The sequence below is a fragment of the Theropithecus gelada genome, chromosome 11 (assembly GCF_003255815.1).
Source record: "Theropithecus gelada isolate Dixy chromosome 11, Tgel_1.0, whole genome shotgun sequence".
Lineage (NCBI taxonomy): Eukaryota > Metazoa > Chordata > Mammalia > Primates > Cercopithecidae > Theropithecus > Theropithecus gelada.
In genome coordinates, this window is record NC_037679.1 from 115,895,624 (window position 1) to 115,914,747 (window position 19,124).

The 19,124-nt window shown below is 37.3% G+C and overlaps 1 protein-coding gene across 1 annotated transcript in view; it reads right to left on the reverse strand.

The window, feature by feature from the left end:
* ABCC9 (ATP binding cassette subfamily C member 9) overlaps nt 1–19,124 on the reverse strand; it is a 137,357-nt gene that overhangs the window by 28,771 nt on the left and 89,462 nt on the right. The window contains exons 26-31 of the mRNA XM_025402121.1: nt 17,718–17,947; nt 16,417–16,565; nt 16,133–16,202; nt 13,938–14,095; nt 9,742–9,834; nt 963–1,065 (exon numbers count right to left, since the gene is read on the reverse strand). Of these exons, the coding sequence (XP_025257906.1) occupies nt 963–1,065; nt 9,742–9,834; nt 13,938–14,095; nt 16,133–16,202; nt 16,417–16,565; nt 17,718–17,947 (803 nt within the window). The remainder of the gene's footprint in view (nt 1–962; nt 1,066–9,741; nt 9,835–13,937; nt 14,096–16,132; nt 16,203–16,416; nt 16,566–17,717; nt 17,948–19,124) is intronic.

The following is a 19,124-nucleotide window of genomic DNA, read 5'->3' on the forward strand; positions in this document are numbered from 1 at the left end:
CTTTACCATCTTCCTTCTCTTTTCTGTTGTGTTTTGAAAGAAAGCCTATATATTACTGAAACGCAATTAGTGGAAATAAGATTCTCCCAATAGTACAGATAAACATGCTTTTTCTTTTCAAAACTGGCAAATACCTATTAAAAAAACTACACTCAACTCACCATTACCACCAAAGTAGCTTATCCATGTTCCGGACTGTACAGACTACAAACTATATTCCTTGCCTTCTGGAATGTCTTTCTCATCTCTCCTACTTGATACTCCAGCTCATTGGCTTATGAACCCCCTACCAGGGCAGGTACCAGTCATTATTCATTCATGCATGCATTCAAAAGACATTTCTTGAATGCAGTTGCCAATCAGTGTAGTAGGGGATTTATGTTACTTTTAATCCAATGCCCATACAAGGTACACATTCTTACTTTATAGATGAGGAACTGGGACTAAAATTAACTTGCTAGACCAAGTCTGTGTGATGCCAAATCTTGTGCTTGTTCTTCTACATTATTCAAGACAGAAGGCAACAAATGATTAACTGTAGTTTTCTACATTTTGTACTAACATGACCCTCCACTGGCTTAAAACGTAGAAAGTTGCCATCCTTCCAGGCAGGACCAACTCGGTAAAGGAAATGAGTACATCTGTTCACTTGCCAAATGCACTCTTTTGGAAAAAAAAAAATGAAGTTATACAAATATTTGCCATTCCATTAACTTATGTGATCTAGAGACTAATGAACACAAAATGAAATTTTGCTTTTTGGGCTATTTGTCTTGTCATTAGCTAAAACATTATGACAAACTTCATCTGTAACATAAACAAACCTGAGCTATTTTAAAGTTCAGAAAATGTGAAGCTAGTGCTGAATCTCAGTGGAAGGCTAATTTTTACAACTGTCTGCCTCTTTGCAGCAGGCGTCTTCTCTATTTGGTTTCCATTTCGAAATCGTGAAATGAACGTACCGTCCTGACCTCCAGCCATCTGTTGGCAGCTGAGAGGAATAAGTAGGCAATGTTGTTTGTGTCCGTCAGTTCCAGCATACGTTGTTTAAATCTGGTTTCATGCCTGCAGAAAACAAAAATACAGTGTTAGCCACACAACAGGAGAGGTCATAAAAACAGTCACACTTACTACTACACTATTTACTCAACATAGTGACAAACTGATGGCATGGAATGATCAGTAAATAGATTTCTACTTTAAAATAAAGACCAGCTGCTACTGCTCTTTGCATTCTTAGTAGAGATGGTGTGGTCAAGTGTTTATTTCCTTTCTTATACCCTTACTAGGAAAAAGAGTCCTTCTAACAACAACATTGTATTAAAGATCAGTTCATAAATTTTCACATAATTAATGTAGCTATGAGAACAAGGCATAGCCTACTACATTAAAAGGGCCTTACAAAAACCAAGATAAATTGTGTAGAAATGCAACTCTACCAACATTTTGTGGCATTTATTTTACTTTTCCAAACAACACAGTTAGAGTGGGTGGGAGGTGCTGGATCAGAACCAGGGAAGACAGAATACTATACATTTGCAATTGGCAAAAATATACTTTTAAAATTATCTTTTTTCCTAATATTTCTGCGAACCAAAGAAAAAAAAACTGGGATGGCAAAAAGTAGAGGATGGGGACACTAGAGATGATGGCAAATGTTCTACACCCCCAAATTCTAAAGTATTTGTAAGGATGGTCATTGCATAAAAGGAATTTGGTCTGTGTACTTTTAGGGTTCTATGATATATATCGTTTGGATATTGATCTTCAACAAATTAAGTTAATTCTTGATGCTCAATAAAATCACACCAAGTTCCGTGTAACCTATTTTATAAATGAAACGGTTACTAAAAGCCCTATCCATTTAAACATCTGAGCCAACATCTCAAAGAAATTCATGCTACATGGTAGAAAAAAATCTTCTCTAAATCACAACAGCAGTCTCTTTTTATTTTTCAATTATTTTCCCTGAATAACAGGAACATTGGAAGGTTGGATAATATAATAAAAATAACTGGTTTGAAGCTGGGGAAAATACCAAATCAAAATGTGATTTATTCACTCTCTGCAGTCATGGCTTGTCTTATAGAGACCTCCCATCTATGGGTTATGTTTGCAAGAAATAACCAAACTTCATTTGACAGAATGGCAGTGATTCCTTCTTGATAAAAGACTTCCTCCACTCACCTCCCCAATTTTTAAGTAAAATTGTAAAAATTTATAATAAATCATCACATGTCAAAAAATGAAGAAATCCTGGGTGGGGTGTCCATTTGGCCCACTGAAGTAATCCATACAGGCCAATATAAAGCAGACACTTGATATCTATCCAGTCAATCTGATCATTCCAATATGTCAAAAAAGACAGATAATTCAGTCGGACAGTAAGCTCTAATCTACAATAATCAGAGAACTCAGCAATCACAGCCAAATAATTACCTCACTTTGAGTTGAGTATCCATGACCCAAATGCCATGCTGCCATGCACAGGAGGACCTGGCCTGAATGGCTACTCTGCTGTGGGACTAAGCAGTCCAACCTTACCCTCCAGCTGACCCTTTTAGCGATGAATATAGAGAATAATTAAATGGTGAGGGGGACGTTCAAAGGGTTATAGGATTTACTGAGACAATGAACATGAACCATAAAGATTATCTATCTATCATCTATCTATCTATCTATCTATCTATCTATCTATCTATCTATGTATCTATCTATGTATCTATCTATGTATCTATCATCTCTCTCTATACACACACGTAAGGCTTATTTTTTTTTTCTTCTTTTTTTTTTTTTTTTTGACAATCTCTGTCACCCAGGGTGGAGTGCAGTGGTGAGATCTCAGCTCACTGCAACCTCCGCCTCCTAGGTTCAAGCGATTCTCCTGCTTCAGCCTCCCGAGTAGCTGGAACTACAGGCACGTGCCACCATATCCAGCTAATTTTTGTACTTTTAGTAGAGACAGGGTTTCACCATGTTGGCCAGGATGGTCTTGAACTCCTGACCTCAGGTGATCCACCCATCTTGGCTCATTCTTTTTTGTACTTGCTAGGTACACGTTTGGTAGATTTTCATCCATTCATTCAGGAGCATTTAGCAATCATCCACTCTAAGCAAGACATTATGCTAGACACTGAGGACATAAGAACAAGATATGACCTACTCCCTTGAAGGGTCAACTGTCTAGTGAAGGGAGGAAACACAGCATTAACAAGTAAAAATGGTGCAACACACACTATCTAGCTATAAGGAGCTTATGCACAAAATGCTACATGAACATAAAGGAAGGGCATGATTTGCACCAATCAGAGGATCAGCACAGTAGGAAATGGAGTGAAGGGTGGAGAGAGAGGAAGCGTTAAGCAACGTGTCACAAAAGACAAGGAAGATAGTCTGAGTGAGGTTTTAAAGGGATAAGCGGAATGTTTTTGGTGAACAAGGCATTCTAAGTGGCAGGAACAATATGAGCAAAGGCACAGAAATGAGAAAGCGCCACATGTTCCGGGGCTTGAGACAGGTTCTTCTCCCTAGAGGACTGTGTGATGGAGAGATTGGAGTTGAGGCCAGGTGGACCAAAGCCAGTGGAAGACATTTGAGATGAATCTCAAACCCTTGATTCTGACAAAGTGCTTTATCTGGAACACTTTTGACTCTTCCTCTAGTTTTGGGATATTGTTTCAGATCCACTCTTAAAGAGTTTGTAAATGCAGTTGGCAATAGTCTGAGGCAGCAGTGAGAGGGGAGGGGTGAAAATGCAGTGAACATTCTTTCTGTGTGTTTCTATTTGGCAAGAAACCTTCTGTTTTCCTAATGGAAACTTTGACACACTCAGCCTGTATCTTTTCATCCATATCCAGCTCATCTTCTGAACATTCTTAGACCTTTATTCTGTCAGACAAGAAAAAAATAGGAAAGGTCACTAAAATCTCAGTCTAATTTAACTGTGATGCTTTCGTGGTAAACTACTTGAGGGAGTTCATTGCTTCATGTGAGTACACCACGAACCCTCAATGCAGGGGAGGAAAAGCAGCCTCATCAGTAAATACTAACTTTCCAAAGAGCTCAAGACTCTGGGGACTCCAGATAGTTTGAAAGAAAGGAACAGATGGATGGAAAAAGACACGTTCGATTCCTGACCACAAGTACCAAATGTAAGGATTCTAGAATTTTATCCATGGCAGCAGGTCCATCCCCACATTTTCAAGACTTCTTTGGGTTTAAAAATGCTGATATTTATGATAGTTAATAAAATGCTTTACGTCCCTAATCATGAGGGGAACGCAAAGTAAAACCACAATGAGACACCAACTTACCCCTGCAAGAATGGCCACAGTTTAAAAAAAAAAATAGATACTGATGTGGTGAAAAGGGAACATGCTTACACTGCTAGTGACACATAAACCAGTGCAACCACTATGGAAGACATATGGAGATTCCCTAAAAAACTGAAAGTAGAATTGCTATTTGATCCAGCAATCCCACTACTTGGTATCTACCCAGAGGAAAAGAAGTCATTATATGAAAAAGACAGTTGTACACACATGTTTATAGCAGCAGAATTTGCAACTGCAAAAATATGGAACCAGCCTAAATGCCCATTACCCAGTGAGTGGATAAAGAAAATGTGGTATATATACATCATGGAATATTACTCAGCCATAACAAGGAATGAAATAATGGCATTCTCAGCAACCTGGATGGAGTTGGAGACCATTACTCTAAGAGGAGTAGCTCAGGAATGGAAAACCAAATATCCTACGTTCTCACTTATAAGTGGCAGCTAAGCTATGAGGATGCAAAGGCATAAGAATGATATGATGGGCTTTGAGGACTTGGGGTGAAGGATGGAAGAGGGGTGAGGGATAAAAGACTACACATTGGATACAATGTACGCTGTTCAGGTGACGGGTGTACCAAAATCTCAGAAATTATCACTAAAGAACTTACCCATGTAACAAAAAATTACCTGTTCCCCAAAAACCTATTGAAATAAAATAAAACCTTAAAAAATGAACTCTGGAAGATCTAAACCTGGATTAGCATTAGGCAGGTACCTCCAGATAGAAGTTGAGTTGTCTTTTGCTTCTTCCAACTATAATTCAAACATTGAAATTTAACATAATAGTTTGTTCTACTTACAGTTACCTGGAAGTTTTCCTAATGTAAAATTAAGGATAGTAATGCTAAATTATGCTCATGTGTCTAGGGAAGAAGGTAAATGAAAAATCTGAATCTTGACGCTTGGTCATTTTCCTCTTTCATTCTAAATCTTCCTCATTCCCTTCACGATGCTCTGCCTTGTTCTCGTCCCCATCCCTCTCAGAAGATGACCTCCCCTATCCTTCAAAGAGAAAACAGAGGCTGTTAGATGTTGAACTCATCAACTTCCTGTTTTTTACCTGTCAGTTTTCCTGAATCTATTCAGATCGTTTTCTTACGTTCATAAAGGAGCTATATACCAAATATTCTTCATGCTGAACTGGTCTTCACACTTGGACACTTAACATGTTCCTGCTAATCTGTTGTAATAATCTTCTCCATTAACTGCCCCATCCTGCCTATATCTTCACTTCTTCCCTTCAGTCTTTGAAAATGTCTAGTTCATTACTCTCTTAAAAATGAAAAGACAATAGTAAAAAAGCTCCTTCTTTTAGTGAGCTCTCCTAAACTCCTTCCCACCTCACTAAAACTCTTTGAAAGAGTAGTTTTTCCTTGCCATGTCCATGTTCTGATTTCCAATTAATTTTTTAACCCTCTGAATTTTGCCTTCTATCCTCTCCACTTTATCTTTACTTTTCTTACTAAGGTTCCCAATAGCTTCATGGCTGCCATATCAAATGGACACTTTTAATTCTTTTTATTCTTCTTTTATGTTGTTATTATTATTGACCATTCAATTTCTTTTTAAAATGCTCACGTGATTAACTCCAAGGATACCACTATCCTGATTTTTTGCCTACCACTTAGATGGCTTATTTTCTCAACTGGTCTGAATTTCTCCCCCTTAGTAGGAAGATGGGCTCTGCCCTACTAAGTATTAACATTTGGCACTTATATGTCATTGAGGTATTGGAAGGAAGCAGACAAGGCTGAATTAAGGTGCATTACAGTGGTGTTACCTAGGGTAATATGCATCAAACATAGGTAGAGCAGTCCCTTAGGCTTTCCAGACCTGTCCCTGACCTAGGTAGAGCTGCTACAGGTAAAGGTTTGCTTTCCAGAAGGTGTCATTTGGATAAAAGGCTATCAAAAATTTCAGCTGACCACTTAAGAGCCTTTAATGGCCTCTAGGGAGGCAAAGTGCTTGGGTGCTGGCCTCTCCTATCTGGATATATATACATCCAGAGAAATAAAAGAGGGGCTGAAAATGATGTATATATGAGACAATATACATATAGCATATGTAACATTTTACACACACACACACACACACACACACAAACACACAGTGAGCATGTGAAGAGAGGGCCCAGTGAATTGATCTTTCCCACCATTAACTTCTCACTCATAGGACAGTTGATCTATCAGGGACCAACTTGCTAAAACAGTAGTCACAACATCAAGGTTGCCAAGATGTGAATCCTCTTTCCGTAAAGAAGGCACTGGTTTGGATTTGATGGCATCAGGCTGGCCTGTGTTGGGGTTGGCCAGGAGCAGGAGGAGCTCAATAGGATATTTATTTGAAAGACTGAGACCACGACAAGGGGCAACAAAAACCTTTCCCCTTTACTGAGGAAGCTGACTGGGAACGGAATTCAAACAGTCTGTCCAAATTAGGAGGGCTGGAAGCAGACAGATGTTGAAGTAAAGAGTCATGGAGATATTAGCAGAAAGTAGTAGGTTGAGCAATGAAGTGTTCTTTAATTTATTCACAGAACATTTGGACACCTACTATGTGACTGACTCTGTTAATATTCTAAAGATTAAGGCAAAGGACACATTACCAGCTCTTAAGTAGCTCCCAATCTTGTAGAGGAATGCAAATACACAAACAGTTGATTATGGTGCAGCATGCTAAGTTCAGGATGCAACTTAACATAGAGACCTAAGTAGGACACGAACTCTACATTCTAACATTCAGAGAAGGCTTCCCACAGTAGAGGACAATCATGGACTGATATTTCAGCAGTGAGATAAGTACTGGTTAGCCAAATATAAAAGGATATTGGGAGGTACAAGTAATATAACCTATCTTCCTCTTAACCTAAGAGGACCAGCTTTGTTTAATGAGGCAGCAATTGGCAGATCATATTTTCCACAGGATCTTTTTTATCTACTTGTTCTTTAAGTGCTGGTAGTCTGAAATTTTTGTGCAAACTCCTCTTTTCTTAATCTACACCCTCTCCCTCGGCAATCAAATCCATGGTCAAAACTTTAACTATTATCCATAAAAGAATGATACTCAAACCTGTTATCTTCTGCCCTTAGATATATCTTAGACACCAGACCTGTATACCAAAATGACCATAAAAAATATCCAGCTGGATATCTCATTGCTACCTACACCTGTTCATAACCAGACTCATGAACTCCTTCTCCAATCCTCCACATCATCTTCAATTTCCTAACCTGGAAAACTACCTACTCATTGGAATCAGAAACTTAGAAGGAATCATCTTCAACTTCTCCCTCAACCTTATTCTTCACATTCAATTTGCCCCTAAATCTCATTGGTCCCATTTCCTAAATATTCCTTAAATCTGTGCTTTCTCTCCCAGTCCTTAGTTCCTTAGCCTGCCTTTGTAATCTCTCATGTGGACCATTGCAACAGCCTCCTGGAGTCTCTTTGCCTTGGGTGTTAACCATTCCCAGTTCATAATAGCATCCCAGAGTTATTGTGATGAACACAACTCTGATCATACCACTTTCCTGCTCAAGATTCTTCAGTGACTACCTCACATTGAAAGAATCCAGTCTAAGTTATTTAAAGGTACTTATCAAAGCCCTTTATGTACTGGCCTCTACTATGGTTTCAAGCCTTATCCTCATAGCCACCTTCTCTGTACTTAATCTATGTTCCAACAACACTGGACTCTTTTGATTTCCGTATAAAATAGAAATCTTTATGTTTTCACACATCTGTTACATCGTCTTTGAATATTCTATCTCCTGTATCTGCCAGGTCAATTATTCATCATTCAAAGATTTGTGGTTCAATAATTATCTCTCCATTCCTTCTAGACAGAGTGCTACCCTACTCTCTGACAGAGTTGTTTCTTGTGATATTAGACTATGTATAATGCTGTGTTGCTATTTTTTTCTTAAACCGTCTCTCCTACTAGGCTGTGAGCTCCTTAACACAGCCCATGCTAGCTACTTAGTCAATATATATTTATTGAGCACTTACTTAGCCCCAGGCACTTTTCCCAGCTAATGGTGCTACAACAGCAAAACAAACAAACAAACAAAAAACAAACAAAAAAAAAATAAAAAAGAAAGAAAGAAAAAGCGGGGAGGATCTGATAGGGCTTACATTCCACTTGGAAAGGACAGATAACTTGTAAACAAATAAAAAAGATGATTTAAAATACTCAGATAAATATCACAAAGGAAATAAAAAGGATAACATGGCAGGTGTATGTTGAGAGGATTTGGGGAAGGAGGGCAACAGTGCCACTTTTTGCTGGTTGGCAATGAAAGGCCGTGTCTTTTTAGTCTTTATATGTTGACAGCAAGAATAGTACCTGGCATATGTTCAGTACTCAGATATTTCTCAAATAAATTGAATTGAAAGGACTTATTTGGTGCAAAAAGTAATCTTTAGTATAGTGTACTTATTAATACCACTGATCATTGCTGGTTATTAGAATATAAACTTCATGTTATTATCTACATTCAATGCCAATAAATAATTTTGACATCTCCAATAAAAGGGATTGCACATTATGATGAAAAAACATACCAGTGCAGAAAGCGTGAATGCTTCATGATGCCACCTACATAGATTAGGTACATATGCTGTGGAACATAATGTTGTGGATAGTTGTCTCTTTATATTCTACTCTGTGACCCAATTCTATATTTAAAAATAAATTTCTTAGGTTAGAAAAATCTCTGGTTAAAATTTATATATACTTGCAATTAGGATTTCAGAAAGATATAACACTAAAAAATCAATTTTCTAGATTAAATGAAATATTCAGTAACACCACCTCCTTGCTAATCTGACTTGAACAGGAAAATTGGGATAGGTAATTTTTTGAAAGTAAACACTCTTGATCAAAAGTTTAGGTTATTACTCTGTTTACAAACCTTGAATAAAAAGGATTAAATTCTAAAACAACTTTGGTGCAATAGTATTCCTTTTGTGAGAATTATTATTACTATTATTATTTATACATTTATTTTAACTTGTTTATTGGATGCTTCTTCAATAGTCAATGTGGTTAATGCTTTGCAGGGATAAAATAAATTAGTCCAATGACCATAAGAAGCGAAACTGACTTTCTCCATTTAATAGATGAGGAAACCAAGGTTAGGGAATTCAGATGCCTCATCCTAGTCACACAGCTAGTATTTTTCCAATCTGTTGCTTCATCTTTTATTATAGTTAGCATTCTGGAGGAGTAAACTCTAACTCTGATCATTGACATCACATTTTTCTTCTTCCTGGTTTAGTACACTGTCAGGCACACAATGGGGAGATCAAACAAAATGAAAGCAATGATCAGTTACTTGTAGAAAAATATTTGTTGATGATGTAATTGCCTAGTCAGCTAATATAAAAATGTGTTTACTCACCTAAAGGCCCGAATGGTGGTGAGTCCTTCTGCTGTTTCTGAGAAGTGACAGAGCAGGGGGAGCTGGGTACTATCATCAAGTTCCTGGAGGTCCCTAGTAGAGACAGGGGCAAAAATAAACTTCACGTGCATCCAGACTCAAAAACTACCATGTTTATTATTTAAGAGAAGGTTATTTTGTCACTGTATTTATTTTCATCATTGAAATTATTTTTCCCTAGCCCTCAATTAACAAAAACTTCAACAACTTACAATCTAAAGAGGAAGAGAAAGATGGGTATAGAATGAATACAGGTAGAGGCTGAACATAATGTGTTGTACAAAACTATCAGCTCTGCGTAACAGCCAAAGTAAACTGCTACAGGACTTAGTGGAATGAGTACTTAATTTATACCTAGGACACTGGTGGGATTTTCCTTAAGCGGGTAGAATTTACACCAGACCTTAAGCTTGATGAGGGCTTCAACAAAATAGACAAGAAGAAGAATAACAAGAACAAGCACTGGTGTCTGAAGAATCTTGCAAGTTCAATCTCTCTGGTGCCCAGAGTCCTTTAGGGCTGTTGTAGTGGGAAGAGGCTATGTAAAGGATACGGTCTTGTAAGGGTGACAGTGGATGGTAGAAATATCCTTAATGGGCTGAAAAAAATCACTGAAGACTAGAAATAAGGTAATCTGGCCAGGCGCGGTGGCTCACACCTGTAATCCCAGCACTTAGAGAGGCTGAGGCAGGTGGATCACTTGAGGCCAGGAGTTTGAGACCAGCCTGGCCAACATGGCACAACCTGTCTCTACCAAAAAGTTAGCCAGGCATGGTGGTGCACACCGGTAATCCCACTACTCAGGAGGCTGAGGCAGGAGAATCACTTGAACCCAGGAGGCAGAGGTTGAAGTGAGCCAAGATCACTCCACTGCACACCAGCCTGGGTGACAAAGCATGGCGCTGTCTCAAAAAAAAGAAAGAAGGTAATTGGAACTGTCCTTTAATCCTTTAATCAACATAACTTGGGAGACAATGTACAGGATGAAAGAGAATGGGTGGATGAGGAGGATCAGTTAATATAGTCCATACAAGAGTATTTTTTAAAAAGTTCAGTGTTAGTATGATGCTGGTCAAGTTTAAAATAAGAAGTAGGGGAATGTGAGACAGTCAGAAGAAGCCCTATTTGCTGTAATGATCGATTAGTTTTCACAGGGTAAACAAGAGTCACATATAGCTTGGCTATTTGTAGTTTAGCAGACTTGAAAAATGACAGTGCTGTTTCCCAGAGTGGTGGTCAAGGGCACAGAAAGAAGACATTTGGAGAGAAAAGATAATGAGTTTAGTTTTGCGCACAGTGAGTTTGAATCCTTGCCTTCATGGAACTTCCATTCACAGTTTCTCTAAGGAACCACAGGTACATAAAACACAGACATACACTGAATGAACGGAAATGCCTGAATCTGACCCTTTTGATAGAGATATATTCATGACAACTTTTCTTTAAACCATATGAGCTAGAATTTACAGCAGATAGGCTAACAGTTATACCACATGTTTCAATGCATTCCATTTTTTACTTTTCAGACCTTTTTTCCTGCCCTTCTCTAGGTTTTTGGGGTTGAGAATATTAGAGAAGTAGTGTTGGCATTCACCTGTGAGGGTCAACTGAATGGATGAACATGGTTCCACAATCTTACTTAGGCCATTCCTGGCTGCCAATGTAGTCTGGTTCCCAAAACAAATGCAAGTCTTTTCGAAGTGGAGTTTCTAAAATGGATTCCCTCATTCAGAATTTTCACATGGGGATTGGGGGAGAGAAAGATAGAAGGAAGTGGGAGAAGGAATATGAAGGAATGTGAAGAGTCTGTTATTTTTAAACATAAAACCAAATGGCTATTTGTAAATCTGACACAAGCAACAGGTGGTCACTACATTGAGGTTTGGAGTGAAGGAAAAATACTGTGGAAGGAGGAAGCTTTGTTTATAAAACTCTGTTTGATAAAACCAAAGAGGTGAGGGCACAGCTTGATCTTGTATTCTTGCAAGAAGGAAACAGTTACTTACAAAGCTAAGCATGCATTCGACCCATGATTTTAGATGTTCATTTTTTCAGAGCATTTCCTGTAGCTAGTTCCCCACTTAAGTTCTCTTTAGTGTATTCAAAAATGTCATGTTAAGCTGCCTGAACTTTTCAACATGGATGAGTTCTAAAGAACCTCAACATCTAGAAGGATCCTTGTCTGTGAGGTTTAATATCATATGGTTATATTTGCTAACTTTCTGATAATTTCAAACAATAGTGTAAATCCATTGTCAATATTTATTCTTTAAAATAACCGTCCTCTCCATACTTTAGTCTCTAACAGATTATTCTCACTGATGATGAACAGAATTCACAATTCAAATTTGTAATGGACTAGGAATATTTTCCTAAACTTTGCACTCCATTTGTATTGCTAAAGGGCAATAATAGGACCAAATGAGTATGTAATTAAAGAAAGACATGACTGATATCAGTGTTGAGAAGGCAAGGACAGATTTGGAAACCGTCAGCAGTAATGAAATAACTCTGAACTTCTTTGGCCCACCAGCATGTAGACCAGCAATAGTATCAGAAGAAATGAAATGTGAATTTGATTACTAGCTTCTCTGTTGTGGTCAGAATTTGCTTCAAGCAAAGAGAATGAGTCTAGGGATGAAAAAACAGACTAAATATGGATCCCTGACATTTCAAGGACCCTAATTCATAGCTAAGAGGGAGAAACAACTATTTCTTCAAATTATGAAAAGTTACATTCAGAGGTTCCAACTACAATTCTTCTTTTCTTCTTATCTCCACCTATTTTATTTCACCTTCCCTGCACTCAAGTCATATTAACATTTTCAATTTCCTGAATAAACTCAATACCTGCCTTCTTATTTTAGCACTTAATCCACATATTAGGATTACTTTGTATATGTTTTATCTTCCTAAGAGACTATACATTTCTTGAGAACAGGTCCTTGTCATATTGCTCTTCACCTGTCACATGGCTTAACACAGCTATTTGCGACACAATGAGTGCTTAGTATTTGTTGAAATAACAAACGTTACTATTTATAGCGGGGTTTCAAAGTTAAACCGGAAATTTTGAAACAGCTGGTATTATATTTCATTTATTCAACATCTCAGTAAATGACAAATTCTAAGCAAATAATTTTTTCCCATTTGTAGAGTATAATAATATTAAATCACTTACTCTTTGGGATTATGTTTGTGTTTTTTTTTTCTTTTTTTTTGAGACAGAGTCTCACTCTGTTGTCCAGGCTAGAGTGCAGTATCATGATCTCGGCTCACTGCAAGCTCTGCCAACCAGGCTCAAGCGATTCTACTTCTTCAGCCTTCTGAATAGCTGGGATTACAGGCAGGTGCCACCACGCCCGGCTAATTTTTGTATTTTTAGTAGAGATAGGGTTTCACCATGTTGGTCAGGCTGGTCTCAAACTCCTGACCTCATGATCCGCCTGCCTTGGCCTCCCAAAGTGCTGGGATTACAGCATGGGCCACCACGCCTGGCCTAGGTTTGATTTTTTGTTTTCTATCAATGTCATGTTCAGAAAAAGGACCATGGAATGAAAAATTTGGCAGTCTTAGGACTCAAAATTCAATAGGTCAATCCACATGTTAATATATGTCCAGGGCTAGGTAAGGCCCAGACAACCAATTATAGGTATAATTATAATATTAATTGATACCTAAATGAATCATAATGTCAGGATAGATTTCATCATGTTACAAATAGGTTGCATTTCTAAATTCCACATCTTATCTTGAAAAACTCTACAGCAAATGTAGATCACAGTAAATCGAATACAATCGTCCCTATGGAGAAATAATTCCAGGACCTCCCATGGATACCAAAATCTGCAGACGCTCAAGTCTCTTATATAAAATGGGTGACATTTGCATATAACCTACATACATCATCCCATATACTTTAAATCATCTCTATGTTACTCATTCTATTTAATTCAGTGGCAACACATCACACATCGCTTCATCAGTGTGTATTCAATGTAGTACTCGGCACGTGACAAATTCAAGTTTTGATTTTTGGAACTTCATGGAATGTTTTCTTTCCAAATATGTTTGATCTGTTGTTGGCAGAACCCATGAATAGAGAAGGCTGACCGTAGATAAGCTTTTGAGAATGAATGGGACGCTGTTTTACTTACTTAGAGGCAACCCGAAAGTATTTCTGGATAAAATAAAAGGCGACACCAAGGGGCAGGAGAGCAACCAGGAACACAGGAGTAGCATAAGAAATCATCCCAATGGCGGACAGGCAGAGCAGTGTCGAGCGAGTTAGAGATTCTAAGGTTGGAGGGATGTGCTATTAGGGTAGTTTAAAAGGAAAATATGATTAGTGCAATGAAATATTGGCTACAATGTAACAAAATATCTGTTTTTATATTGACACCGAGTTATACAGTTAGCTACAAAAGTAGTGTATCAGCATGTTCATCCTAAGCAATTCTTCACTCAATTTCCATAGTTTATTATGCCTGTCTATCTATCTATCAACATGTCATTGATTCGTGGTCTATCTCCCTATTTATCTTGGGTGTTTTATGTAAATGACACTGTACTATAAATATTATTCATTCATGTGTTTGTTTACTGAGCAAGACAGACTGTAAATCTTCCCATGGCAGTGTATATAAATCTATTTCTTTTTAATGGTTGCATAGTATTAGCTTATTTAGCTATTCCTCTACTGTAATACATTTAAATTAATTTTCTGTAATTGCTTCCTCGTATCCTTTGGGCTTTTTTGAGTGGATTAATTTTTCCTTATTGATTTTTAGATGCTCTGTATATATTATGTTTATTTAAAAATATTTACAAATTTTTCTTCCCAGTTATCTATTGTATTTAAATTTCTCTTTGGTGCTTTTGGCTCAATCACAATTTAAAGTTTTTTTATAGTTATTTCTGTTGACTTGTGGGCTCAAAAGTAACCTATTTTCCTTATTGTTTCTGAGTTCTTTGTCTTACTCAGAAAGTCCTTTCCCATCCCGAGATTCTAAAACTATTCTCCTACATTACTTTATAGCTTTATGTTTTAATATGGCCACTTCTATGCTATATGCATTTGTTTTGTATTTTTTGGATAGCTAACTATCCAAATATCCTTTGTTGAAAAATTAATCCTTTCCTTATTAAGATGCCACATTTATACTGTTAAATTTCTACATATGATGGAGTTTTTGAATTCTCCATGCTGTTCTTTTGACCTACTCATCTTCTGCAATTAACAGAGTGCTTGAATTTTATAGTATTTTAAAAATATCTAATAGGGAAATTCTTTTTCTATACAGGATTGTTATGACTTCTGGGATTGTCGAACATATTTTCTTCACATTAAGTTTATTTCTGTTTTTATAGGTTTTGTTGTTATGAATGGAGTTTGTTTTTCACGATTTTCTTAAATTGGTGTAGAGGAAGTTGCTGCCTTTCAATATGATACATCTTATGTAGATACCCTGCTGACTTTTCTAATTGGTGACTTATTTTACTAATTATTCTGAATTCTCTAAGTAACAATCACGTCATCTTCTAAATAATGAGTGTTTCATTTCTTCTTTTCCAACATGTATTCCTTAGAAAGGTTTTAGGTGCAGTCTGACCTAATACCAATGCCATGAAAACATCAAAACTTTTCCACATACTCTGCAGTCAGCTGCATGCATCAACCCTCTTTCTAAATTGAGGGCCATTTCAGTGTTCCTAATGCTACTCTGGAAAGTCAGAAAAGGCAAGGGCTGGATTTGATGAATTCCTTTCTCAGTCATCCAAAGGGTTCCACTTTTAGAGTGATATAATTTCAGAGTTTGATGCTTTTATTTCAAACAAACTTTTAGATTCCTAAGGATCTTAGGTTAAACTGGGCATTCTTGGAATTTTTCCTGAAGTATCACATCATCTGAAGCTTCAAGAACCAATCTAATAAAAGAAAAAGACTTTAAGACAGTTTGGCATCCCATCCTTCACTTCTGAGAGAAATTCTGCATGGATACTAAACTTTTAAGAACTTTATACTGTGAATGCTGATATGACACTAACCAAAACAATTTTTTTATAATCAAAATTTTAAACGTTCAATCATTCTTTACTATTTCTCTTTACTTCATGATAGTTCTCCAAGTACCTTCTTCTACATGTACAAATTAGTTTGAGTTAAGATTTTCCTTTAATATTTAATTCTAGATATCATTTGCATGTAAAATATTGATATTAATACAAGTAGGCCTTTATTTAAATTTTGGCAATCCTCTATTGTTAATAGGAATTATGTTTTATCTTAAAATGCTATTTACCTTACATTGCAAAACTAATTTTTGAACTTGCAAGTAACCCAGTTACTCACCTGATCAATGATATTAGTATCAGCTGAAAAGCGATTGAGAATCAGTCCCAGGGGTGTGGTATCAAAAAACCTAGGCAATAAACAGATGGAAGTATATGATAATACTAAACTATTTGGAACCTGGGCATTGCTAATGGGCATCTTAGGGTCATGAAAATGAGAAGCTCCCTATTCATTTGCTCAAGGACTAAAGAAAATCTTCTAACTTTCATATTTCACTTAAATTGAAAAATGCATGTTTTTATTATTTAAGGTGTGGGAGTGAGAAATAACCACTGTTTTACCTTATTGGTCCAAGGATTATCTTATTGAGAAGGTTGTGGTGAAGATTTTTGGCAGCTGTGAGACCCATCCATTCTACAGTGAGGGATGTAACAAGGCAAAGGAAAATGCCTGCTCCACAAAGTATGCTAAAGCCAGCCACATAGTAGGTCTAAAAAGCAACCAATACAAAAAGCACATAGGAAATTATCAATGGAGTTCTTTCTTTTCTTTCCCTTCCTTCCCTTCCTTCCCTTCCTTCCTTCTTTCTCTTTCTTTCTTTCTTTCTTTCTTTCTTTCTTTCTTTCTTTCTTTCTTTCTTTCTTTCTTTCTTTCTTTCTTTCTTTCTTTCTTTCGTTCTTTCTTTCTTTCTTTCCTTCTTTCTTTCTTTCTTTCTTTCTTCCTTTTGCTTTTTTTTTATGGAGTTTCGCTCTTGTTGCCCAGGCTAGAGTGCAATGGCGTGATCTCGGCTCACCGCAACCTCCGCCTCCCGGGTTCAAGCGATTCTCCTGCCACAGCCTCCCTGGTAGCTGGGATTACAGGCATGCGCCACTATACCCAGCTAATTTTGTATTTTCAGTAGAGACGGGGTTTCTCCATGTTGGTCAGGCTGGTCTCGAATTCCCAGCCTCAGGTGATCTGCCCACCTTGGCCTCCGAAAGTGCTGGGATTGCAGGCATGAGCCACTGTGCCCGGCCTGAGAGTTCTTTCTTACTAGAAAACCAAATGTCAATGTCAGACAAGATTGTTGACTTCATCATTTTGCATGCATTTAGACGGTTGAAGGAATGCAATTTTTTGAGGCCCAGGGTAGTGTCCCTCCACCTGCTCCTTTCACTCTCTTTCAGGGCTTGCTTAAAAGCAGATGAAGAGAAAGAGTTTGTTTTCAGGTTTGGGGCATATTCTTGGCTTTCTATGTTGTAGAGCTCACTTTTCTCATTCCTAGTCTCAAAATGACCGGCTAATGCACTGATGTAGGTAGTTAACATCAAATACCATAAGAACAAATACAAAAAGGTCCTATATATGTGTGTATATATGTATAAAATAATAAAAATATAGGCATATAACTCCCTTGAATATAAGTCTAAGCGTTATATTTAAATATTTCGTATGATAAACTTTAAAAGTATTAATAATACCTTCTATTTTAACATGTTTGATAGTTTGTTCTATTTCAGGTCCTGTTGTAAGTATTAACTTATTAAATTATCACAGAAGTCCTATGGCATTTGGGATATAAGCATCTAACTAGATAAGAAGGTATCACTGTTAATCTCAATATTTCCTTGATGATTTAAAAACAAAACCGAACTAATTGTACCTGATCAGCTTTTCCAGTATTGTTTATACTATACTCCGATGTCCATGTGGCCAGCCAATAGTCTATGGCTACAATGACTGAATGCTTCAAAAGCTTAGAGAAAATCATCAGGATGAGCAGGAAGAATCCTCCAGATGTCAGGTAGCGCCAGCAGGTTTTCCATGGCATTTTAGTCCTGAGCCTCATTACGGTGGACATGTTATCATCCTCATCTTCCTCCTCTTCTTCCTCTACATACAAAAACTTTTGTTTAAGCTTCAGATGGGCACCAGATGGATATAATTTTTATTGCTCCACAAATAGTATATAAACATTCATGCATAAACATATTTGGATCCCTGTGGTCTAATAACCTAAAAAGTAAAGACAAGCCCTTCCTCCCCATAACCTGATGTGTATATAGTATAGTAGTGAAGTACACACAGGATAACTTTAATGAATAAAGTTCCTCTGGAAAAGGAACTTTTCCATACATTTATAAAAATGTAGGCATTATACATTTATAAAAATGTAAGCATTAGTATTGAAGTTTTAAATGCTTTTAGCAGGGCAAACCTCATTTCTTTCTGAAAATAGGTGAAAAATGAGTGAATGAATGAGTAATAAACATAAAATCTATGTCTGGATGAGACTATTTGCTGATATACTGCACATCAAATTGGAAGAAACTTACTAAGTTATTGAAGGAATTGTGTTGCCAACAAAAACCACATACCTGGCTTACAAACATCTACAATATTTTGACCTGCAAATGTCTGAATTTATAAAGCTGCACCAGGAGGGAATAGGCTCTGAAATCTGTGCATAGCACAAGAGGGCACACTCCATGCCTACTCTATGGCCCCAAGGAGGAACCTTCCAGTGGGCAAAGCCAGGGAACACAAAGGATAATGGGCTGGGAATTCCTCTCAGATGTTTAAACCATCTAGAAACTCCAAGATGGGTTTCCTTAAGGATGACTCCACTGCTGAAGCAGGTTTTGCATTTCCTGACAATCAAAATTTAATGATTTCTATGGTCCAGTGACTGTGCTTCCCATCCTTTGCTTTTCCAAAGGAACTTTATTCATTAAAGTTATCCTGTATGTACTTCACTGCTATACCATATACATGTCACGTTGTGGGGAGGAAGGACTTGTCTTTACTTTTTAGGTTATTAGACCACAGAGATCCAAATATGTTTATGATGAGGAGACTGAGCATCACCAAAGATCCTGATATTTGAGCTGGATGCAGTAAATGACTATGTCTCAGATGGTCTCCCCTTTGGCAGGGTGTGTCCTTTGTGTGAGAAGAACAGACTAGAAATTTGCATGATCAAAGAGGTGGACACTTACACTTTGCTTCCTGTCTCCCCAATACCCATTCTTTGCTTCTATATTGATTGAAATTGAAAGTTACCCATGGC